General features: G+C 46.1%; 1 protein-coding gene across 14 annotated transcripts in view; it reads left to right on the top strand.

Moving 5' to 3' along the window:
- The first annotated feature begins 4,459 nt into the window (after positions 1-4,459).
- Positions 4,460-23,768, top strand: part of CCDC9B (coiled-coil domain containing 9B) — a 56,144-nt gene continuing 36,835 nt past the window's right edge. Inside the window, exons 1-7 of one of the 14 annotated variants that reach the window (XM_056545613.1) lie at positions 4,748-4,796; positions 6,507-6,716; positions 13,465-13,507; positions 14,662-14,941; positions 16,090-16,209; positions 22,513-22,617; positions 23,463-23,576. In XM_056545613.1, the coding sequence (XP_056401588.1) occupies positions 16,195-16,209; positions 22,513-22,617; positions 23,463-23,576 (234 nt within the window). In that variant the 5' untranslated portion in view covers positions 4,748-4,796; positions 6,507-6,716; positions 13,465-13,507; positions 14,662-14,941; positions 16,090-16,194. Of the gene's footprint in view, positions 4,808-6,506; positions 6,717-8,954; positions 9,065-9,120; positions 9,193-13,464; positions 13,508-14,661; positions 14,942-16,089; positions 16,210-22,512; positions 22,618-23,462; positions 23,577-23,768 lie in introns of those variants that run through there. The other 13 variants (XM_056545609.1, XM_056545605.1, XM_056545617.1 and 10 more) reach the window with 13 other exon arrangements.

Genomic DNA, 23,768 nt, shown 5'->3' with positions numbered 1-23,768 from the left:
GACAGACTGAGGAGAAAGGAGGGGCATGAGGGAAAAGGAGGAGAAAGGAGGGGGCATAAGGGACAGACTGAGGAGAAAGGAGGGGGCATAAGGGACAGACTGAGGAGAAAGGAGGGGCATGAGGGAAAAGGAGGAGAAAGGAGGGGGCATAAGGGACAGACTGAGGAGAAAGGAGGGGCATAAGGGACAGACTGAGGAGAAAGGAGGTGGCATAAGGGACAGACTGAGGAGAAAGGAGGGGGCATAAGGGACAGACTGAGGAGAAAGGAGGGGGCATAAGGGACAGACTGAGGAGAAAGGAGGGGCATAAGGGACAGAATGAGGAGAAAGGAGGGGCATGAGGGAAAAGGAGGAGAAAGGAGGGGGCATAAGGGACAGACTGAGGAGAAAGGAGGGGCATAAGGGACAGACTGAGGAGAAAGGAGGGGCATGAGGGAAAAGGAGGAGAAAGGAGGGGGCATAAGGGACAGACTGGAGAAAGGAGGGGCATAAGGGTCAGACTGAGGAGAAAGGAGGGGGCATAAGGGACAGACTGAGGAGAAAGGAGGGGCATAAGGGACAGAATGAGGAGAAAGGAGGGGCATGAGGGAAAAGGAGGAGAAAGGAGGGGGCATAAGGGACAGACTGAGGAGAAAGGAGGGGGCATAAGGGACAGACTGAGGAGAAAGGAGGGGGCATAAGGGACAGACTGAGGAGAAAGGAGGGGGCATAAGGGACAGACTGAGGAGAAAGGAGGGGGCATAAGGGACAGACTGAGGAGAAAGGAGGGGGCATAAGGGACAGACTGAGGAGAAAGGAGGGGGCATAAGGGACAGACTGAGGAGAAAGGAGGGGCATAAGGGACAGACTGAGGAGAAAGGAGGGGGCATAAGGGACAGACTGAGGAGAAAGGAGGGGCATAAGGGACAGACTGAGGAGAAAGGAGGGGCATGAGGGAAAAGGAGGAGAAAGGAGGGGGCATAAGGGACAGACTGAGGAGAAAGGAGGGGCATAAGGGACAGACTGAGGAGAAAGGAGGGGCATGAGGGAAAAGGAGGAGAAAGGAGGGGGCATAAGGGACAGACTGGAGAAAGGAGGGGCATAAGGGTCAGACTGAGGAGAAAGGAGGGGGCATAAGGGACAGACTGAGGAGAAAGGAGGGGCATAAGGGACAGAATGAGGAGAAAGGAGGGGCATGAGGGAAAAGGAGGAGAAAGGAGGGGGCATAAGGGACAGACTGAGGAGAAAGGAGGGGGCATAAGGGACAGACTGAGGAGAAAGGAGGGGGCATAAGGGACAGACTGAGGAGAAAGGAGGGGGCATAAGGGACAGACTGAGGAGAAAGGAGGGGGCATAAGGGACAGACTGAGGAGAAAGGAGGGGGCATAAGGGACAGACTGAGGAGAAAGGAGGGGGCATAAGGGACAGACTGAGGAGAAAGGAGGGGCATAAGGGACAGACTGAGGAGAAAGGAGGGGGCATAAGGGACAGACTGAGGAGAAAGGAGGGGCATAAGGGACAGACTGAGGAGAAAGGAGGGGGCATAAGGGACAGACTGAGGAGAAAGGAGGGGGCATAAGGGACAGACTGAGGAGAAAGGAGGGGGCATAAGGGACAGACTGGGGAGAAAGGAGGGGGCATAAGGGACAGACTGGGGAGAAAGGAGGGGGCATAAGGGACAGACTGGGGAGAAAGGAGGGGGCATAAGGGACAGACTGGGGAGAAAGGAGGGGGCATAAGGGACAGACTGAGGAGAAAGGAGGGGTATAAGGGACAGACTGAGGAGAAAGGAGGGGGCATAAGGGACAGACTGGGGAGAAAGGAGGGGGCATAAGGGACAGACTGAGGAGAAAGGAGGGGGCATAAGGGACAGACTGAGGAGAAAGGAGGGGGCATAAGGGACAGACTGAGGAGAAAGGAGGGGGCATAAGGGACAGACTGAGGAGAAAGGAGGGGGCATAAGGGACAGACTGAGGAGAAAGGAGGGGGCATAAGGGACAGACTGAGGAGAAAGGAGGGGGCATAAGGGACAGACTGAGGAGAAAGGAGGGTGCATAAGGGACAGACTGGGGAGAAAGGAGGGGGCATAAGGGACAGACTGGAGAGAAAGGAGGGGGCATAAGGGACAGACTGAGGAGAAAGGAGGGGCATAAGGGACAGACTGAGGAGAAAGGAGGGGGCATAAGGGACAGACTGAGGAGAAAGGAGGGGCATAAGGGACAGACTGAGGAGAAAGGAGGGGGCATAAGGGACAGACTGAGGAGAAGGGAGGGGGCATAAGGGACAGACTGAGGAGAAGGGAGGGGGCATAAGGGACAGACTGAGGAGAAAGGAGGGGGCATAAGGGACAGACTGAGGAGAAAGGAGGGGCATAAGGGACAGACTGAGGAGAAAGGAGGGGCATAAGGGACAGACTGAGGAGAAAGGAGGGGCATAAGGGACAGACTGAGGAGAAAGGAGGGGCATAAGGGACAGACTGAGGAGAAAGGAGGGGCATAAGGGACAGACTGAGGAGAAAGGAGGGGGCATAAGGGACAGACTGAGGAGAAAGGAGGGGGCATAAGGGACAGACTGGAGAGAAAGGAGGGGGCATAAGGGACAGACTGAGGAGAAAGGAGGGGCATAAGGGACAGACTGAGGAGAAAGGAGGGGCATAAGGGACGGACTGAGGAGAAAGGAGGGGCATAAGGGACGGACTGAGGAGAAAGGAGGGGCATAAGGGACGGACTGAGGAGAAAGGAGGGGGCATAAGGGACAGACTGAGGAGAAAGGAGGGGCATAAGGGACAGACTGAGGAGAAAGGAGGGGGCATAAGGGACAGACTGAGGAGAAAGGAGGGGGCATAAGGGACAGACTGGAGAGAAAGGAGGGGGCATAAGGGACAGACTGAGGAGAAAGGAGGGGCATAAGGGACGGACTGAGGAGAAAGGAGGGGCATAAGGGACGGACTGAGGAGAAAGGAGGGGCATAAGGGACGGACTGAGGAGAAAGGAGGGGCATAAGGGACGGACTGGGGAGAAAGGAGGGGGCATAAGGGACGGACTGGGGAGAAAGGAGGGGGCATAAGGGACGGACTGGGGAGAAAGGAGGGGGCATAAGGGACAGACTGGGGAGAAAGGAGGGGGCATAAGGGACAGACTGGGGAGAAAGGAGGGGGCATAAGGGACAGACTGGGGAGAAAGGAGGGGGCATAAGGGACAGACTGGGGAGAAAGGAGGGGGCATAAGGGACAGACTGGGGAGAAAGGAGGGGGCATAAGGGACAGACTGGGGAGAAAGGAGGGGGCATAAGGGACAGACTGGGGAGAAAGGAGGGGGCATAAGGGACAGACTGGGGAGAAAGGAGGGGGCATAAGGGACAGACTGGGGAGAAAGGAGGGGGCATAAGGGACAGACTGGGGAGAAAGGAGGGGCATAAGGGACAGACTGGGGAGAAAGGAGGGGGCATAAGGGACAGACTGGGGAGAAAGGAGGGGGCATAAGGGACAGACTGGGGAGAAAGGAGGGGGCATAAGGGACAGACTGGGGAGAAAGGAGGGGGCATAAGGGACAGACTGGGGAGAAAGGAGGGGGCATAAGGGACAGACTGGGGAGAAAGGAGGGGGCATAAGGGACAGACTGGGGAGAAAGGAGGGGGCATAAGGGACAGACTGAGGAGAAAGGAGGGGGCATAAGGGACAGACTGAGGAGAAAGGAGGGGGCATAAGGGACAGACTGAGGAGAAAGGAGGGGGCATAAGGGACAGACTGAGGAGAAAGGAGGGGGCATAAGGGACAGACTGAGGAGAAAGGAGGGGGCATAAGGGACAGACTGAGGAGAAAGGAGGGGGCATAAGGGACAGACTGAGGAGAAAGGAGGGGGCATAAGGGACAGACTGAGGAGAAAGGAGGGGGCATAAGGGACAGACTGGGGAGAAAGGAGGGGGCATAAGGGACAGACTGGGGAGAAAGGAGGGGGCATAAGGGACAGACTGGGGAGAAAGGAGGGGGCATAAGGGACAGACTGGGGAGAAAGGAGGGGGCATAAGGGACAGACTGGGGAGAAAGGAGGGGGCATAAGGGACAGACTGGGGAGAAAGGAGGGGGCATAAGGGACAGACTGGGGAGAAAGGAGGGGCATAAGGGACAGACTGGGGAGAAAGGAGGGGGCATAAGGGACAGACTGGGGAGAAAGGAGGGGGCATAAGGGACAGACTGGGGAGAAAGGAGGGGGCATAAGGGACAGACTGGGGAGAAAGGAGGGGGCATAAAGGACAGACTGGGGAGAAAGGAGGGGGCATAAGGGACAGACTGGGGAGAAAGGAGGGGGCATAAGGGACAGACTGGGGAGAAAGGAGGGGGCATAAGGGACAGACTGAGGAGAAAGGAGGGGGCATAAGGGACAGACTGAGGAGAAAGGAGGGGGCATAAGGGACAGACTGAGGAGAAAGGAGGGGGCATAAGGGACAGACTGAGGAGAAAGGAGGGGGCATAAGGGACAGACTGAGGAGAAACGAGGGGGCATAAGGGACAGACTGAGGAGAAAGGAGGGGGCATAAGGGACAGACTGAGGAGAAAGGAGTCTATCAAAGAACAGAACGGGGGGCTCTTCCAGTTGCATTAAACTTCTTAGATGTGAGACAATAAAGTAAGGATAAGAAGGCTCACTCACCTTTGAGTGTTGGGCTCAGAGCTCACCAGCTATTAGTGTGTTTAGAAATGTCATGTTCAGCCGCAGCCTGTGTCCCGCTGCGATTCTTTGATAGGAAGATCGCTGTACATGGAGAGAAGAATCCAATGGGAGCCTGTAAAAGACGTGATCGCTCGCGGAGCTGTGCCGGTATCGTGGAGGTGCAAAGACATGGACCCCGATAAAATAAATAAACTATATTTATTGTTGATAAAACGGACAACACGTTTCAAAAAGTGTTCCCCTCTCTTCCTCAGTAGGACCTGTGGAAGAAAAGGGAACACTTTTTGAAACACATTGTCCATTTTATTAACAATAACATTAAGGGTGCATAAGGGACAGACTGGGGAGAAGAGGGGGCATAAGGGACAGACTGGGGAGAAGAGGGGGCATAAGGGACAGACTGGGGAGAAGAGGGGGCATAAGGGACAGACTGGGGAGAAGAGGGGGAATAAGGGACAGACTGGGGAGAAGAGGGGGCATAAGGGACAGACTGGGGAGAAGAGGGGGCATAAGGGACAGACTGGGAAGAAGAGGGGGCATAAGGGACAGACTGGGGAGAAGAGGGGGCATAAGGGACAGACTGGGAAGAAGAGGGGGCATAAGGGACAGACTGGGGAGAAGAGGGGGCATAAGGGACAGACTGGGGAGAAGAGGGGGCATAAGGGACAGACTGGGAAGAAGAGGGGGCATAAGGGACAGACTGGGGAGAAGAGGGGGCATAAGGGACAGACTGGGGAGAAGAGGGGGCATAAGGGACAGACTGGGGAGAAGAGGGGGCATAAGGGACAGACTGGGGAGAAGAGGGGGCATAAGGGACAGACTGGGGAGAAGAGGGGGCATAAGGGACAGACTGGGGAGAAGAGGGGGCATAAGGGACAGACTGGGGAGAAGAGGGGGCATAAGGGACAGATTTGAAACAAAAGTGTGAACTAGAGGGGCAATGTGTAACAAAAAAGAAGTCTTGGCAGCACTCGACGGGTAAAAATTTTTTTTGACATGTCACAAGTTTTGCTCTGCTAGTGCAGAGACCCCCCGACTAAACTCTAGATACAGCCGGGTGAAGCGTGCAGATGTGCACTTCACTCCAACACAAAAGTACCAACTTGTTACAGTAGTGTCATACTACCTATTGTCACGTCTTCACCAAAAACTTTGCAGCTAGCAGCCACTTCTGGTGTTCACTACAGTATCACAGGACGATTCTCTTGCTAGGTGGCACCCCAGCATTAGTCATTTATGATATATAAGTGGATAGGTCATAAATAGTCTATATCAGACAAAAAAAAGATATTTAAAGTAATTTTTTTCCATAGCTGCTGCAGATTTACTGCACAATTTTCCCATTGACTTCAATGGGAAGTTAAAAGCCACAAAAAGTTTAGTCCTGCAAGCTATGTTACAAAACCGCTGTGGATTTAAAATACATATATATAAATATAAAGAATTGGTATACAACTTCCTGTGGAGCATACAGCAGCTAATAAGTACTGGAAGGGTTAAAGGGGTACTCCGCTGCTCAGTGTTTGGAACAAACTGTTCCGAACGCTGGAGGCGTCGCCAGGAGCTCGTGACGTCGTAGCTCCACCCCCTCATTATGTCACAGCCCGCCCCCTAAATGCAAGTCTATGGGAGGGGGCATGACAGCTGTCACGCCCCCTCCCATAGACTTGCATTGAGGGGGCAGGAGATGATGTCATGAGAGGGCGGAGCTATAACATCCCTAGCTCCATCCCTTGTTCCAAACACTGAGCAGCGGAGTACCCCTTTAAGATTTTTTTATAGAAGTAATTTACAAATCTGTTTAACTTTCTGGTAACAGTTAATTTAACCCCCTCCCCTTTTTCTTTTTCACCGGAGTACCTCTTTAAAGCCCCACATGGAAAGGCTAGGTGGAGAGTGGTTCAAACAGCCCCTGCCCATTACCCCACGGTGGGAAGAAATTGGCCGAATTACTATTTCATCAACCGGATTAGAAGACGTGGTAAATGGTCTCCCTGATCACCAGACCTTAGCCCCCTTGACTTCTTTTTCTTGGGTGTGCTAAAGGAGTATTCATTGGAATCACAGGTATGAGTGACCGGAAGGAACACGTCATGAATCAATGTGGAGTCACTGCATCGACTTCATGTGAATCTTGCAAAGCGCATGGAACTTTGAAACAAATGGTGGAAATCACATTGAAGATGTTATTGAATTAAAGGTTGTTAAAATGTATTAAAAATATATGCATTTTGCCTATATGTCCAGACTTTAGGGACACCTTAAAGGGGTACTCCGATGGAAAACTTATTATTTTTTTTTTTTAAATCAACTGGTGCCAGAAAGTTAAACAGATTTGTAAATTACTTCTATTAAAAAAAATCTTAATCCTTCCAGTACTAATTAGCTGTTAAATACTAGAGAGGAAATTCTTTTCTTTTTGGAACACAGTGCTCTATGCTGACATCTCTGTCCATTTTAAGAACTGTCCATATATTTGCTATGGGGATTTTCTCCTACTCTGGACAGTTGTTAAAATGGACAGAGATGTCAGCAGAGAGCACTGTGTTCAAAAAAGAAAATAATTTCCTCTGTAGTATTCAACAGCTAATAAGTACTGGAATAGAATAGAAGTAATGTGCAAATCTGTTTAAGGCTGGGTTCACACTACGATTTTCAAATACGGTAACCGTATACGGTTTTCCGCAAAAAAAAACGTTTACGACCAGATCCGAAACCATATGCATAGAGAATGCATTGTAAACAGTATTCCAAATGTTGTGTGCGGTTGCATCCGTTTTGCCTCGGATACGGTTTTGCCGATTTTTCAACCGTAGGCAAAAACGCCGTCGACCAAGTTTTTGCCTCCGGTTTGAAAACCGTATGCGGTTCTTTTAACATTGTTGTCTATGAGAACCGTACACAGAATTTCAGAATACGGTTGCACACGGTTTTTCTAATCCGTTTTTTGGAGTTGACACATGCGCAGAAGGAATTTCAATAGAACAATAGTAACTTTATTAAATTGCTTGAAAACTAATTCCAACAAAATATCAAAACCGTTGGCAAAAACGGATGCAAACGGATAGAACCGTACATACATTTTGGAACCGTATACGGGGAAAAACCGTATTTGGAGTCATATGGTTTTATACGGTTTTTGCCATACATTTTTAAGCGGAAAACCATATACGGTTACCGTATTTGAAAATTGTAGTGTGAACCCAGCCTAACTTTCTGGCACCAGTTGATTTAAAAAAAAAAAAAAGAGTTTTCCACGGGAGTATCTCCGGAGGAGAAAAAATGTTTTAAAATCAACTGGTGCCAGAAAGTTATACAGATTTGTAAATTACTTCTATATAAAAAGTTGTAACTCTTTCAGTACTTATCAGCTGCTGTATTACCAGAGAAGGTTGTGTAGTTCTTTCTTGTCTGACCACAGTGCTCTCTGCTGACACCTCTGTCCATGTCAGGAACTGTCCAGAGTAGGAACAAATCCTTATAGCAAACCTCTCCTGCTCTGGACAGTTCCTGACATGGACAGAGGTGTCAGCAGAGAGCATTGTGGTCAGATTGGAAAGAACTACACAACTTCCTCTGGAGCATACAGTAGCTGATAAATACTGGAAGGATTAAGATTTTTTTATAGAAGTAATTTACAAATCTGTATAATTTTAATTGGCTTCAGTTAATTTGAAATTTTTTTTTTCCCTCTGGAGTACACCTTTAATCTACACCATATGGCACAATAAAAGGCTTTTACTTTCTGGAGCACTCAGATGGATCCCTCCAAGGAACAGCACAGGATAAAAGCGGCGCACAAGACTTCAAAGGTAAAATGGTTTATTTACCCGGCATGCGACGCGTTTCGCTGGACAACCAGCTTCATCAGGCACGCCTGAGCGGCTGCCGATCTTCGCCCGTTGAGGGTCATACCACGCTTTTACCATAGTTGTACTTGGTTGTAGTACAACTATACTCGGTGAGTATTTTTGCTTTTTCCATCTCCTCTTTACAATACGTTATCACACTAGGAGCGCTCTCCTTGTCTATATTTACTTTCTGGAGGCAGCACTGTGTATATACAGTACTATATACAATATATTTTGGGTAAAATAATTTCGAGGAGATCGCTGATCTTTCAACAATGCCCTCAATAGAGCTGTCATATAAGCAGATTAAGAAGCCAGAATAGCAGCTGTATAGATAAAAAGAGAACAGTGAATAGGGGCTGAATCGGTGGAATGATGCGTCCATGGTCAGCGTATTTGGCTGCCTGTGCATTTGGCGGACGGCCCGGAAAAAGCCTTTGTAATGAAAACATGATCTTGTATGCTATGCGACCGGAGCAGAGGAGCTGTCTGATGCCTCGGCTGCCTCAGCTCTGCTTTGGACTATACCCAGCTTCACCACTGATGTCCAATATGCACAAAAGTGTGAGTGTTGCCCTTGTGCGGTCTTTTTTTTTTTTATCGTAATACAAGTCGCGACTTTGGCATTTGCTATTCTAAGATATGGACTTGAGGTCCCCTGTGTGAGCTGCTCTGTAGTTGTGACAGATATAGTAAGTTTTCTGTAGATCTTCAGTGTAGTTTTTGCTTTTTATTTTATGTTTTTAGTATATTGTTTGTCTGGTATTGTTTTATATGCTGACTTCTTAAGTTGCACTTTAAATCTTAAGCCCTACAATACTAAGTGTGAAGCTATGCTCTGCAGCACCACATATGGAGATGCTATTCCTGAAGAGAACATGACAGCATAGAGAAGCCCCATCAGCATGTAACCAGAGACACGGACGGCACCTTAAAGGGGTACTCCGGTGGAAAACTTTTTTTTTTTCTAAATGAACCGGTGCCAGAAAGTTAAACAGATTTGTAAATTACTTCTATTAAAAAAAATCTTAATCCTTTCAGTACTTTTTAGCAGTTGTAAGCTACAGAGGAAATTCTTTTCTTTTTGAATTATTTTTTTGTCTTGTCCACAGTGCCCTCTGCTGGCACCTCTGTCCGTGTCAGGAACTGTCCAGAGCAGGAGAAAATCACCATAGCAAACCTATGCTGCTCTGAACAGTTCCTTACACACACAGAGGTGTCAGCAGAGAGCACTGTGGACAAGACAAAGAAGAAATTCAAAAAGAAAATAATTTCCTCTGTAGCATACAGCTGCTAATAAGTACAGAAAGGATTAAGATTTTTTTAATAAAAGTAATTTACAAATCTGTTTACGGTAACTTTCTGGCACCAGTTCATTAAAAAAAAAAGTTTTCCACCGGAGTACCCCTTTAATGTTACATAATGTTCGCACAGTCATAGTTTACTATTTACAGTATAAGGGGAATCATATAGTCCGTCGCTTTAGTATTAGTTTTTTATGTTGTTTTTCCATAGTAGATCATTTTATTTCTTTTATAGCTCTTGTCTTCCAGGCTGGTGATATAGAAGCTCGTGTCTATGTTAGATTTATGTAGAATTGTTTCATGAATTACATAATGCCGTAGACTCGATACTTGAAGGGTGCAGCCTCACGCAGCGAAAATCATGTGGAATTGGATAAGGATTTTGGGGCGAGATTTATCAAGTTGATTTGGCTTATATATGGCTTAAAGGGGTACTCCGCTGCTCAGCGTTTGGAACAAACTGTTTCAAACGCTGGAGTCGGGAGCTCGTGACGTCATAGCCCCGCCCCCTCATGCCGTCATGCCACGCCCCCTCAATGCAAGTCTATGGGAGGGGGCGTTACGCTGTCACGCCCCCTCCCATAGACTTGCATTGAGGGGGCAGGGCGTGACGTCACAAGCTCCCGGCTCCAGCGTTCGGAACAGTTTGTTCCTAACGCTGAGCAGCGGAGTACCCCTTTAATTATTATTTTTTTTTTGCGCAGAAATTATCATTTGTTTCCGCTAGCATTTGTGGCTTTTTTTGCCCAGGACTTTGCATGTGTTTTAGCGAGATTTATCATTTGCTATTTACTAAAAGTAGCACATTTAACCATATCTGTACTCCGTATCTGATCAGGCACAGTTTATACACGTTCAACCCAAGGGTAAAGGAGGAGAAAAAAATTTTAGAAAAATGTATTAAAAGCTTGTGCATAAAATAAAAATAAAAAAATGTCCTAAAAAATTTGTGCTCAAACTTTGGTTTACCCTAAGGCGATATGTGATGGACAGGTACTCCCTGCACGTGCTAAGGGACTTCGAAGCAAGCTCAGGAGCTGAACTCACTTAAAAGCGGGTGCTGGACATCAGCGATCACACATTTAACCCTTTTGATGCCATCATCAATGCTGATTACGGCATTTGAAACAGGGATGTACAGTTGTTGGGGCTTTGGGAGCACTCTACAGACCACCCACAGAACGATCATAGTGATCTGATAAGTGAAGATGATGGACGTAGGTCTCTCACCTTCCTTTATGCTCTTTGAGGATCTCCTACTTGCCTTAGGCAGACTGTACAAGCAGATTGCCGATCCTACTGATCAGTGCTGTGCCATTGCAGAGCACTGAGCAGTAATATCAGTTACAAGTTTGCTGTTAAAGGGGTACTCTGTTGGAAAACAATTTTTTTCAAATCAACTGGTGCCAGAAAGTTAAACAGATTTGTAAGTGACTTCTATTAAAAAAATCTTTATCCTTCCAGTACCTATTAGCAGCTGTATGCTACAGAGGAAATTCTTTGCTTTTTGAATTTCTTTTTTGTCTTGTCCACAGTGCTCAATGCTGACTCCTCTGTCCTTGTCAGGAACTGTCCAGAGCAGCATAGGTTTGCTATGAGGATTTTCTCCTGCTCTGGACAGTTCCTGATACAGGCATCAGGTGTCAGCAGAGAGCACTGTGGACAAAACAAAAAAGATAAAGATTTTTTAATAGAAGTAATTTACAAATCTGTTTATTTTTCTGGCACCAGTTCATTAAAAAAAAATAAAAAAAAATGTTTTCCACCGGAGTACCCCTTTAATAGTCTCCTATGGGGACAAAAAAAAAAGTTAAATAAGTAATAAAAATGTAAATCATACCCCTTTCCCCATTTTATATTTAAAAACATGCACACTAAAGAATAAATTATATATAAAGTTATCAAGCTTGGGGTTATTTAATTTGGAGAAAAGACATCTTAGGGGGATCTGATCACAATGTACAAATATATGAATGGACAGTACAGAGATCTTTCTAGAGATCTTTTTATATCTAGGCCGATAACCATGACAAGGGGGCATCCTCTACGTCTAGAGGAGAAATGATTTCACCATCATCACAGACAGAGATTCTTTACTGTAAAAGCAGTGAGACTATGGAACTCTCTGCCTCATGATGTTGTAATGTCTGACTCAATAAACAAGTTCAAGGGGGGCCAGGATGTTTTTCTGGAAAAAATATAATATTACAGGTTATAGATAGTAGATTTATGGGGATAGAACATTGATCCACGGATTTATTCTGATGCCGTATTGGAGTCGGAAAGAATGTTTTTCCCCTAGTATGGGGCAAATGGCATCAGCCTCACAAAGATTTTTGCCTTCCTCTGGATCAACACAGTAGGGTTATGGGTTAAACTTGATCCAAACTTATCCAAACTTATAAATTATGTAACTATGTTTGGTATCGTCGCATGCAAAATTATCAGAACTGTTAACATTTTACGTAAATTATCCAGTAAAGTGTATGGCATAAACATTAAAAAATGATGATTAAGAATTGATGATTTTTGGTCACCTCTTCTACCTGAAAAAATGATAGAAAGTAAACAAAAAGTACCAGCTAAACAAAAATAGTACAGATAAAAACTACCAAAAAATGCTGCGTTCTAGGGGGCAAAAAAAAGAAAGAAGAGAAAACGGCGCAAATTATAGAGATTATTTACCTGGAGCGTGTTGATCTTTTTTCTGCAGCTTGGGGGTTGAGTATTCTTAAAGCGCACCTGTCACATCCCACAAATAAAATGTAAATAAAAATGAATATGTTACCCGCACCTAATCCTGACTATATACATCTAATTTTTATGCATCTATCACCTATATTTATTATAAAAATCCCTCTTTTCTTTAGCTCACAGTGTTAGAAATCCTCTGAGGGATAGGGGGCGTGTCCCTCCCTTCTGGTGGTGGGAGGTGATTGGTGTGTGTTGGAAGGGGGCATGTCCCTCTCTTGTGGTGTTGGGAGGTGATTGGTGTGTGGTAGAAGGGGGCGTGTCCCTCTCTTGTGGTGGTGGGAGGTGATTGGTGTGAGGGGGTGTGTCCCTCTCATGTGGTGGTGGGAGGTGATTGGTGTGAGGTGAGAGGAGCATCTCCCTCCTTTGTTGTGGGGGGAGGTGATTGGTGTGAGGGGCGTGTCCCTCCCTTGTTGTGGTGTGAGGTGATTGGTGTGAGGGGGTGTGTCCCTCTCATGTGGTGGTGGGAGGTGATTGGTGTGAGGTGAGAGGGTCGTGTCCCTCCCTTGTTGTGGTGGGAGGTGATTGGTGTGAGGGGCGTGTCCCTCCCTTGTTGTGGTGTGAGGTGATTGGTGTGAGGGGGTGTGTCCCTCTCATGTGGTGGTGGGAGGTGATTGGTGTGAGGTGAGAGGGGCGTGTCCCTCCCTTGTTGTGGTGGGAGGTGATTGGTCTGTCTGCTCATCCAGCCTTGTCCATAAGCCGTCTCTTGTCCATGACTCATGGACAAGACTGATTCTGCTGCAAGACTGGTCATTGTCCCAGTAGGTATGGGGAACCCTAGTGTCAGAATTTCAGCATCACTTTTTGGATCTGACGGTACCCATTTAAGGGTAAAATTAAGCTGTATATAGACTATTGTAGAGATGGATGAGCCATATGAAAATTTCCTGTGTTAATCTCTTTTTCTAGCGTGAAATCTGAATATCTCCCAATGGAGGATGGTGAGCAAAGGGTAAGTCTTTTTTTTTTCTCCACCTAAGAGCCATATACTGTATGTCATTACATCATAGAAGGTTGTATGGTTCTCGGACTACAGTAATCGGAACGGACAAGTAGTCATGGAAAGTCTTAATCCCCGCAGCTATGATCTGTAGGATCAGATAGCAGATACTGACATGGAGGATATCATAGAGTTATGTAACGTTGAATGCAGTGTTTCCCAACCAGTGTGCCTCCAGCTGTTGCAAAACTACAATGCCCAGCATGCCCGGACAGCCTACGGCTGTCCGGGCATGCTGGGGATTGTAATTTTGCAACAGCCGTGGGCCCGCTGGTTGGAAAACAGGCAACTTCTGCGAAACGCGTTGCATTGTGGGAATAAAGAAAAGCTGCATCTTATCTGATCTCCAGTGCCTTCTTGATCTCTGTCTGTTTGGAGGGAATTTATGTTACCATGTCTACAACCATGATAACTCACACAGGGCACATCCGCAATGTATTTCACGCTGCGATGTGCCGACGGCAGTCAGGGCTGCAGAGCGAGCTCCCTGCTGCGGCGGGGTAGCTCTGTGTGTCCACTCGTAGCAGCTGATTTCCTGCTGTAGAAAACCCCCGCTACGAGCGGACACACAGAGATACCTGGCTGCAGCTGGGAGCTCACTCTGCAGTCCCTCTAAGACTGCCGTCGGGCATCCCCAGTGTGAAATGTGACCCTGCCCTAAAGGAGTTTCCGAAACTTCATAATTGATGATGATGGCCTATTCACAGGCTAGGCCTTTGATCGCTAAACATTGGGGCTGACATATAGCAACCCCGCTGATCAGTTTTGTTTGGCTGGCCAATAGTCCTGCGCCATTCATTGTTTAGTGGTGGCGCTGTGTAACTGCAGCTCCTGTTGAAGCGAATCAGAGATAAGTTGCAGTTACCGAGCCCGACCACTATGCAAGGCACTGCATACGGCTTCTATCCCCATTCATTATATAAGGCAGGGGGCCACACTCCACCAATGAGCAATTGATGGCCTATGCTTTGGATAGGCCATCAGCCATAAAGTTCTGGACAACTCCTTTAAATGGGCACTGTGAGATTCAAAAAATCATATGTTGTACATCTTGGCAAAACATTAACCTTTCTTATATACTTAAAAATGTTATCTCCTTTTTATAGAAATCGTGGCTTATAAGAAAAGACCACTAAGGGTCAATATATAATCTAGAACATAATCCTTTCCAGAGGCAGCATCACCTTTGTCCCAACTGAAGCACAGGCTAGAACAAAGTCCTAGCCTGTGGAAGTGATGGTGGGACTATTACTCCCCTGTGCTCACTCCTGTCCTATCAGACTGCAGCATTAAAACAGAGAGGAGGGGGTTACAGAGCAGCCTGTAGTGATTGGATGAAGAGACCCAGCACAGCACAGCAGACTCAAAGAGGAAGTGAATGCATGGGTAGGTTTAGGGCTTACCTCAGACACACTCCTTCCGGAGCAGTGGATGTCAGAATGAGTGAGCAGAAGAACAGAGGAATTTGTGAGAGAAATACAGAAGCTAGACACATAAAAAAGACATGTAAAGCATCTGCATGACCTAGTGAGTAACATACATAAGCATTATTTGTTTGATATGAAAGGTACGCTTTAAATAGACACTGTCATTCCAGCAAACTTTGCATAGATCAATATTAAAAGTAAATATAAGAAACTTTGTAGTATAGCTTATTAGACAAAAATGCTTCTTTCTCATGTAAGGAAACCATTTCTCTCCCCCAACCTCTTCCCCTCTTGCTGCTCAAATATTCCACTCAGAAAATCAGCTCAACTTTGTTCTGTGTCTGCAAGACAAGCAATACAAGTCTATGGAGGAGGGAGGTGGTAGGGGGAAGCGCTTATGAACACACAAGCTGCAGAAAGACAGCGCAGAGAACTTTGTAACTAAGAGATCTCACCCTAGGGTTTTATACACAGTTTAGACTGCTCATGCTGTGGCTGCTGCTTTGGATGTGCACAGAGACTGTGGCATTAAAACAATAAACCTCTACTTACCTCCTGCCGCTTTCCCGGTGCCTCTGGCGTTGCTATCACTTCCTCCCGTGTGGTGCTTTTCTTGGTTGGTGGTGGTCGACACAAATCGCTGGCTGCAGTGATGTCCTGCTTCATGATTGGCTGAGCAGTAGTGTGATGTATTGAGCCCCTACCCCAGCCTTCCTCCTGCTCAGCCAATCACTGGCCGAGGCCGGACATCGCTGCAGTCTGACTCATCAACCACTGGCAACCAGAAAGAGATCACAGCAGAGTACAGGCAGAGATACCGGCGGGAGGTAAGTAAAGGTTTATTGTTTTAATGCAGACATCCTGCTACATATTTCATTTAAAGTTGCCAGATATGGAGAGAAAAGATGCAGCACGCACCAATTTGTAGAATCATTAATACTTTCTTTGGCCTTGTGACGCATTACACACCGGGGGGGTGATACCTGTCGCCAGGTATCACCCCCCTTGTCTGTTCGTTTCTCCCTGTTGCATGTAATGTCTTAGAAGAACAAATCATTTAATTTTTTTTGTCTTCATGAACTTTTTTGTCTCTATTGTTCCTACCAGGTGTCACCATGTGATCCATGTGAGGAGGAACTCTGGGAGAAGGAGCAGAAAGATGCTGAGCTGGACAAAAAGATCAAAGCCTTAAAGAAAAAGAATGAAGCCCTTATGCAAAGACATCGGGTAAGCAGGAAAAAATTTAACCCCTTCATGACCCAGCCCATTTTCACCTTCATGACCTGGGCATTTTTTGAAAATCTGACCACTGTCACTTTAAACATTAATAACTTTGGAATGCTTTTACTTATCATTCTGATTCCGAGATTGTTTTTTCGTGACATATTCTACTTTATTTTATCGGTAAAATTTCTCTGATATTTGTATCCTTTCTTGGTAAAAAATCTAAAAATTTCATGAAAATTTTGAAAATTTAGCATTTTTCTAACTTTGAAAGTCTCTGCTTGAAAGGAAAATGGATATTCCAAATAAATTACATATTGATTCACATATACAATATGTCTACTTTGTGTTTGCATAAAAAAATTGACAAGTTTTTACTTTTGGAAGACATCAGAGGGCTTCAAAGTTCCGCAGCAATTTTCCAATTTTTCTCAAGATTTTCAGGGCCCAGTTCAGCTTGGAAGTGGATTTTAAGGATCTTCATATTAGAAATACCCCATAAATGACCCCATTATAAAAACTGCACCCCCCAAAGTATTCAAAATGACATTCAGTAAGTGTTTTAACCCTTTAGGTGTTTCACAGGAATAGCAGCAAAGTGAAGGAGAAAATTCTAAATCTTCATTTTTTACACTCGCATTTTCTTGTAGACCCAATTTTTTAATTTTTACAAGGGGTAAAAGGAGAGAAATCACCCTAAAATTTGTAACTCAATTTCTCTCGAGTAAGGAAATACCTCATATGCGTATGTAAAATGTTCGGTGGGCGCAGTAGAGGGCTCAGAAGGGAAGGAGCGACAATGGGATTTTGGAGAGTGAGTTTTTCTGAAAGGGTTTTTGGGGGGCATGTCCCATTTAGGAAGCCCCTATGGTGCCAGAACAGTGGACCCCCCCCACATGTGACCCCATTTTGGAAACTATACCCCTCATGGAATGTAATAAGGGGTGCAGTGAGCATTTACACCCCACTGGCGTTTGACAGATATTTGAAACGGTGGACTGTGCAAATCAAAAATTTTATTTTTCATTTTCACAGACCACTGTTCCAAAAATCTGTCATACACCAGTGGGGTGTAAATGCTCACTGCACCCCTTATTACATTCCGTGAGGGGTGTAGTTTCCAAAATGGGGTCACATATGGATATTTATTGTTTTGCGTTTGTCAGAACTGCTGTAACAATCAGCCACCCCTGTGCAAATCGCCTCAAATGTACATGGTGCACTCTCCCTTCTGGGCCTTGTTATGCGCCCCCAGAGCACTTTGCGCCCACATATGGGGTATCTCCGTACTCAGGAGAAATTGCGTTACAAATTTAGAGGGTCTTTTTTCCCTTTTACCTCTTGTGAAAATGAAAAGTATAGGGCAACACCAGCATGTCAGTGTAAAAAATTTATTTTTTTACACTAACATGCTGGTGTAGACCCCAACTTCACCTTTTCATAAGGGGTTAAAGAAGAAAAAGCCCCCCAAAATTTGTAAGGCAATTTCTCCCGAGTACGGCGATACCCCATATGTGTCCCAAAACTGTTGCCCTGAAATACGACAGGGCTCCAAAGTGAGAGAGCGCCATGCGCATTTGAGGCCTGAATTAGGGATTTGCATAGGGGTGGACATAGGGGTATTCTACGCCAGTGATTCCCAAACAGGGTGCCTCCAGCTGTTACAAAACTCCCAGCATGCCTGGACAGTCAATGGCTGTCCGGCAATACTGGGAGTTATTATTTTGCAACAGCTGGAGGCTCCGTTTTGGAAACAGTAGCGTACCAGACGTTTTTCATTTTTTGGGGGGAGGGGGGCTGTGTAGGGGTATGTGTATATGTAGTGTTTTTTACTTTTTATTTTAGGTTAGTGTTAGTGTAGTGTAGTGTTTTTAGGGTACAGTCACATGGGCAGAGGTTCACAGCAAGTTTGCCGCTGGAAGTTTGAGCTGCAGCGCAAAATTTGCGCCATCTCAAACTTGCAGCACTCACTGTAAACCTCCGCCCATGTGAGTGTACCCTGTACATTCACATTGGGGGGAGGGGGCAAACATCCAGCTGTTGCAAACTCCGAGCATGCCCTTTGGCTGTCCGTGCATGCTGGGAGTTGTAGTTTTGCAACAGCTGGAGGAACACTGGTTTGGAAACACTAAGTTATGTAATAAACTTTCAAGTGTTTTGCAACCAAACTTAGTGTTTCCAAACCAGTGTGCCTCCAGCTGTTGCAAAACTACAACTCCCAGCATGCATGGTCTGTCAGTGCATGCTGGGAGTTATAGTTTTGCAACAATTGCAACAGCTGGAGGCACTGAGGTAGGAAACGGACAATGTTTCCCAACTAGTGTGCCTCCAGATGTTGCAAAACTACAACTCCCAGCATGCCCAGACTGCCAAGGCATGCTGGAAGTTGTAGTTCGGCAATATCTGAAGGATCAGATGTTGCTGAACTACAACTTCCAGCATGCCTGGGCAGTCTGGGCATGCTGGGAGTTGTAGTTTTGCAACATCTGGAGGTCCACAGTTTGGAGACCACTGTATAATGGTCTCCAATCTGTGCTCTTCCAGATGTTAGAGAACTACAACTCCCAGCATGCCTGGACAGACTGAGCATGCTGAGATTTGTAGTTTTGCAACATCTGGAAGAGCACAGATTGGAGACCATTATACAGTGGTCTCCAAACTGTGGACCTCCAGATGTTGCAAAACTACAACTCCCAGCATGCCCAGAAAGCCAAAGGCTGTCTGGGCATGCTGGGAGTTGCAGTTTTGAAACTCTCAGAGGCAGCAGTGAGATCGCTTTACGGCGATCTCACTGCTGCCAATGAAGATGCCGCACTGCTGCCGGAAACTGACCTCCGGGACGCAGCGCAGCCGGGACCGCCTGGAGGACGTCGGGACCGCACGGAGGACGCCGGGACCGCTCGGGACACCGCTCCGACGGGTAAGTGACGCCGGGGGACGGGACAGGGACACTTAGCAGAGCGGTTTGTGTCCCGATCCCCGTGATCGGGACTCACACACCGCGCTGCTAAGTATTTTCATAGCGAAACGCTGCTATCAGCTAGTCAGATTTGACCAGCTGATAGCAGCGATCGCTGGGGGGGGGGTGGGGGACGAAACCCCCCGTGGTCGCACAGTAAGATGGCTGGCTATCAGTGATAGCCACCATCTTTCCGGGCGCTGCGGGATGCCGCGAGTAGCGGCAGTAATGTCCATGACGTACCTGTATGTCATGGGTCGGGAACACCTTGCCACCCATGACGTACAGGTATGTCATAGGTCGGGAAGGGGTTAAAAGTGATGTTTCACTGGACACAAAAGTCTACAGGTGTGTTCATTCTCTTCCCGCCAGAGCGATCCCAAGATATATAACTTACTAATATATTATGTCCTATATAGTGTTAAATGTTTGCTTTAAAGGGGTACTCCGGCGCTTAGACATCTTATCCCCTATCCAAGATGCCCGCCGCTGGGGACCCCCGTGATCTCGCACTCCGCACCCCGTTAAACTCAGTCCCCAGGGCGCGTTCACTCTGGGTCTGATTACTGTCGATCACGGGGCCGGAGCGTTGTGATGTCCCGGCCCCGCTCCGTGTGAATTCACGCTCCGCCCCCTCAATGCAAACCTATGGGACGGGGCGTGACAGGGGATAAGATGTCTAAGCGCCGGAGTACCCCTTTAAGTACCCCTGTCAGGAAGTTGTGTAGCCCTCTCATTGTCATTGTGGTATTGTCTCCAGCTCCCTGGCTCCTCCCTCTCTCCCAAGACAACACATCATCCTCTGCTGTCTCAGGAGGCAAGACTAAATGAGATGTGTTTACACCATGCTGCTTTGTGCTGAACAATGCTTAATGCAGAGGAGCTGACAGGGGATGAATACAGCAGATGCTGCAGACATTTCTGCTCTGTAGAGCCATGTTCTTTGTCTTGTCTCACAGTGAATGTCCTTCAGTCTCTTGACTTTGGTTTGTCCTATAGTGGATATCCTTCAGTACCTTTCTTTTAACTTGTCTCACAGGGGATGTCCTTCAGTCCCTTGCTTTTGTGTTGTCTCAGTCATGGGTGATGTCCTTTAGTCGCTTGCTTTAGTCTTTTTTCATGGTGAAGTCCTCCAGACTCTTGCCTTTGGCTTTTCTCCACTTCCACCTATCTCCATCTTATATGCCTTTCTATTGGTTCCTCTCTATTCAGAATGTCAGGACTCTTCCTACTGCAAGCTGGTATCTATGGCTCCTGCTGGTCAGCAGCACTGAGAGACATTGTCTGTAGTGCTACATATAGTGGCCCACTGAGCTCTGTTAATTCAAGGGGCCAAATAGGAACAATACACAGGGAAATAAGAACAGAAACAAGGGAGAGAACAACAAAATACCATAAGGGGTGGAAAATGAGTCAAGTATATCTATATAACAATCTATACTGTACAGATGTTGTGCATGTTCATGTACAGTATTGCGTTCATACAATTTACATTATGATGGTAAAAAGCTCTTAACCTCCAGCCTTGGTTTATATAATCTTTACCTGTTGAATATCAGTATTTTGTATAGTATTACTAGGCATGGGCCTCATGTTCACAAATAGTAAGAAATACAACCATGACCGTAAATGTTGGCACCCCTGAAAATTTTCAAGAAAATTAAGTATTTCTCACAGAAAAGTATTGCAGTAACACGTTTTGCTATACACATGTTTATTCCCTTTGTGTGAACTAAACCAAAAACGTGAGGAAAAAAAGCAAATTGAACATAATGTCACCAAACTCCAAAAAATGGACTGGACAAAATTATTGGCACCCTTAACTTAATATTTGGTTGCACACCCTTTGGAAAAAATAACTGAAATCAGTGGCTTCCTATAACCATCCATAAGCTTCTTACACCTCTCAGCCGGAATGTTGGACTCTTCCTTTACAAACTGCTCCCGGTCTCTTATTGGAAGGCGCCTTTTCCCAACAGAAATTTTAAGATCTCTCCACAGGTGATCAATGGGATTTAGATCTGGATTCATTGCTGCCACTTCAGAACTCTCCAGCGCTTTGTTGCCATCCATTTCTGGGGCTTTTTGACATATGTTTGGGGTTATTGTCCTGCTGGAAGACCCAAGATCTTGGGCGCAAACCCAGCTTTCTGACACTGGGCTGTACAGTGCGACCCAAAATCCGTTGGTAATCCTCAGATTTCATGATGTCTTGTACACATTCAAGGCACCCAGTGCCAGAGGCAGCAAAACATCCCCAAAACATCATTGACCTCCACCATATTTCACTGTAGGTACTGTGTTCTTTTCTTTGTAGGCCTCATTCAGTTTTTGGTAAACAGTAGAATGATGTGGTTTACCAAAAAGCTCTATTTTGGCCTCATCTGTCCACAAGATGTTTAGTGGGGTCCTCCTGGGTCTCCTGCCATAGCGTTTCCTTTCATTTCATTGTCAATGGATAGTTCGTGCTGACACTGATGCTCCCTGAGCCTGCAGGACAGCTTGAATATCTTTGGAACTTGTTTGGGGCTGCTTATCCACCATCCGGACTATCCTGCGTTGACACCTTTCATCAATTTTTCTCTTCCGTCCACACCCTGGGAGATTAGCTACAGTGCCATGGGTTGCAAACTTCTTGATAATGTTGCGCACTGTGGGCAAAGGCAAATCTAGATCTCTGGAGATGGACTTGTAACCTTGAGATTGCTGAGATTTTTCCACAATTTTGGTTCTCAAGTCCTCAGACAGTTCTATTCTCCTCTTTCTGTTGTCCATGCTTAGTGTGGCACACACAGACACACACTGCAAAGACTAAGTGAACTTCTCTCCTTTTTATCTGCTTTCAGGTGTGATTTTTATATTGCCCACACCTGTTACTTTCCCCAGGTGAGTATAAAGGAGCATCACATGCTTGAAACAATCTTATTTTTCCACAATTTTGAAAGGGTGCTAATCATTTTGTCCAGCCCATTTTTGGAGTTTGGTGACATTATATCCAATTTGCTTTTTTTTCCTCCATTTTTTGGTTTAGTTCCAATACACACAAAGGGAATAAACATGTGTATAGCAAAACGTGTGTTACTGCAATCCTTTACTGTGAGAAATACTATATTCTCTAGAACAATTTCAGGGGCTCCAACATTTACGGCCGTGACTGTATGTGTCCTGCCTTTTTACTGGTCTATTTCTCTATACCCTGATTACTCAGGTTACTTTTGGATAACCTCCTTTCTCTTTCTTGAATTCTGTGATTCGGTGTAATAATTTTACTTATAAATGGTTTCATTCCTGTAAATCATGGCCAGTCCACCTATATTATTGGATTATATGGGATTTTCTTGTTGCAGGAAATAGAAGAGGACCGACTCCGAGCGGAGAAAGATGGCATGGCAGTCACATCTCGCAGGCTGAAGCAAGACAGCCTCACCATTACAATCACGAAAACTCCAAATGTAAGACCTCTTTATTGTTAAATCCAGTGGTCTTCAAACTGTGGCCCTCCAGCTGTTGCAAAACTACAATTCCAAGCATGCCCGGACAGCCGTTGGCTGTCCGGGCATGCTTGGAGTTGTAGTTTTGCAACAGCTGGAGGGTCACAGTTTGAAGACCGCTGGTTTAATCAATGATAAATACAGAACATTACAGAGTATTTACTTTATATGTTATGGCCGCACATTAACCATAGATTAACCATTATTGCCTCATTGATTTACATACAACGTGAGGAGCTATATCATCATATTCTAACCCACTTACGACCCCCTATATGAGCCTGACTGATCCTCCGTCTTTGCTGTTCCAATACTCACTGGGTCCTTGCTGATCACCTCATCCCAGACCATTCTTGACACACAAAAAATGCCTGCTAAGCCACTAACTGGATAAAGTAGGTCACTGATGGGGCCAGTGCTGGGCTAAGTGGGCATTTACTTGTGTTGAGGCAGGACCACAAAGTGATGATCTGTGGGTACCTAGTGATCATCATAATGGCAGAGTAAGCCCCTTTTAAAATGGGGCTGATCAGCTGATCGCTCCTAATCTCTTTCCCAGCATTAGCTGCTGGTGTGAGCTGTTGCCAGGGCCAGTGCCACCTTTAGGCGAGGTAGGCAACGGCCTAGGGCGCACATTGAATGAGGACGCTGTGCTGCCAGGGAGCAGGAAAAAAAAAGTTTCTTTTTTTTTTTAGTTTTTTCCCCTGCCAGGCGGGCTGATCACAGGCAAGTGTAGTATTTCATTGTAATACAGAGATGCATTTGAAGTAATTGTTCTAAACCTGCACTTATGACTTGTGTTACAGGTGAAAAGAATTGTAAGAAAGGGTCGGAGAAGCTCCGACAGCACCGAACAGAAGTTCACGTTACTCATGGGGAATGAGATGCAGCTGTCTGTTTCTATGGACAGTAAAGTAGAGGTAGGTTACTAGATTTTTATTCAGATGTTCTGCTTTCTTTTCTATAATTTGGTCTAAACTATATTTGTCAATTGAATTGTTCTATGTGGCTCAGAAAAATTGTGATTTCTATTTACGGCTCAAACGTGGCAGATGCTGACTGTCATCAGTGTCACCTTCAGAAACCTGTTGGTACAGGTGACACTGATGACA

Source organism: Hyla sarda, chromosome 11 (assembly GCF_029499605.1).
Source record: "Hyla sarda isolate aHylSar1 chromosome 11, aHylSar1.hap1, whole genome shotgun sequence".
Taxonomy (NCBI): domain Eukaryota; kingdom Metazoa; phylum Chordata; class Amphibia; order Anura; family Hylidae; genus Hyla; species Hyla sarda.
The sequence above is the reverse complement of the archived record's forward strand: the minus strand, read 5'-3'. Positions and strand labels throughout refer to the sequence as shown.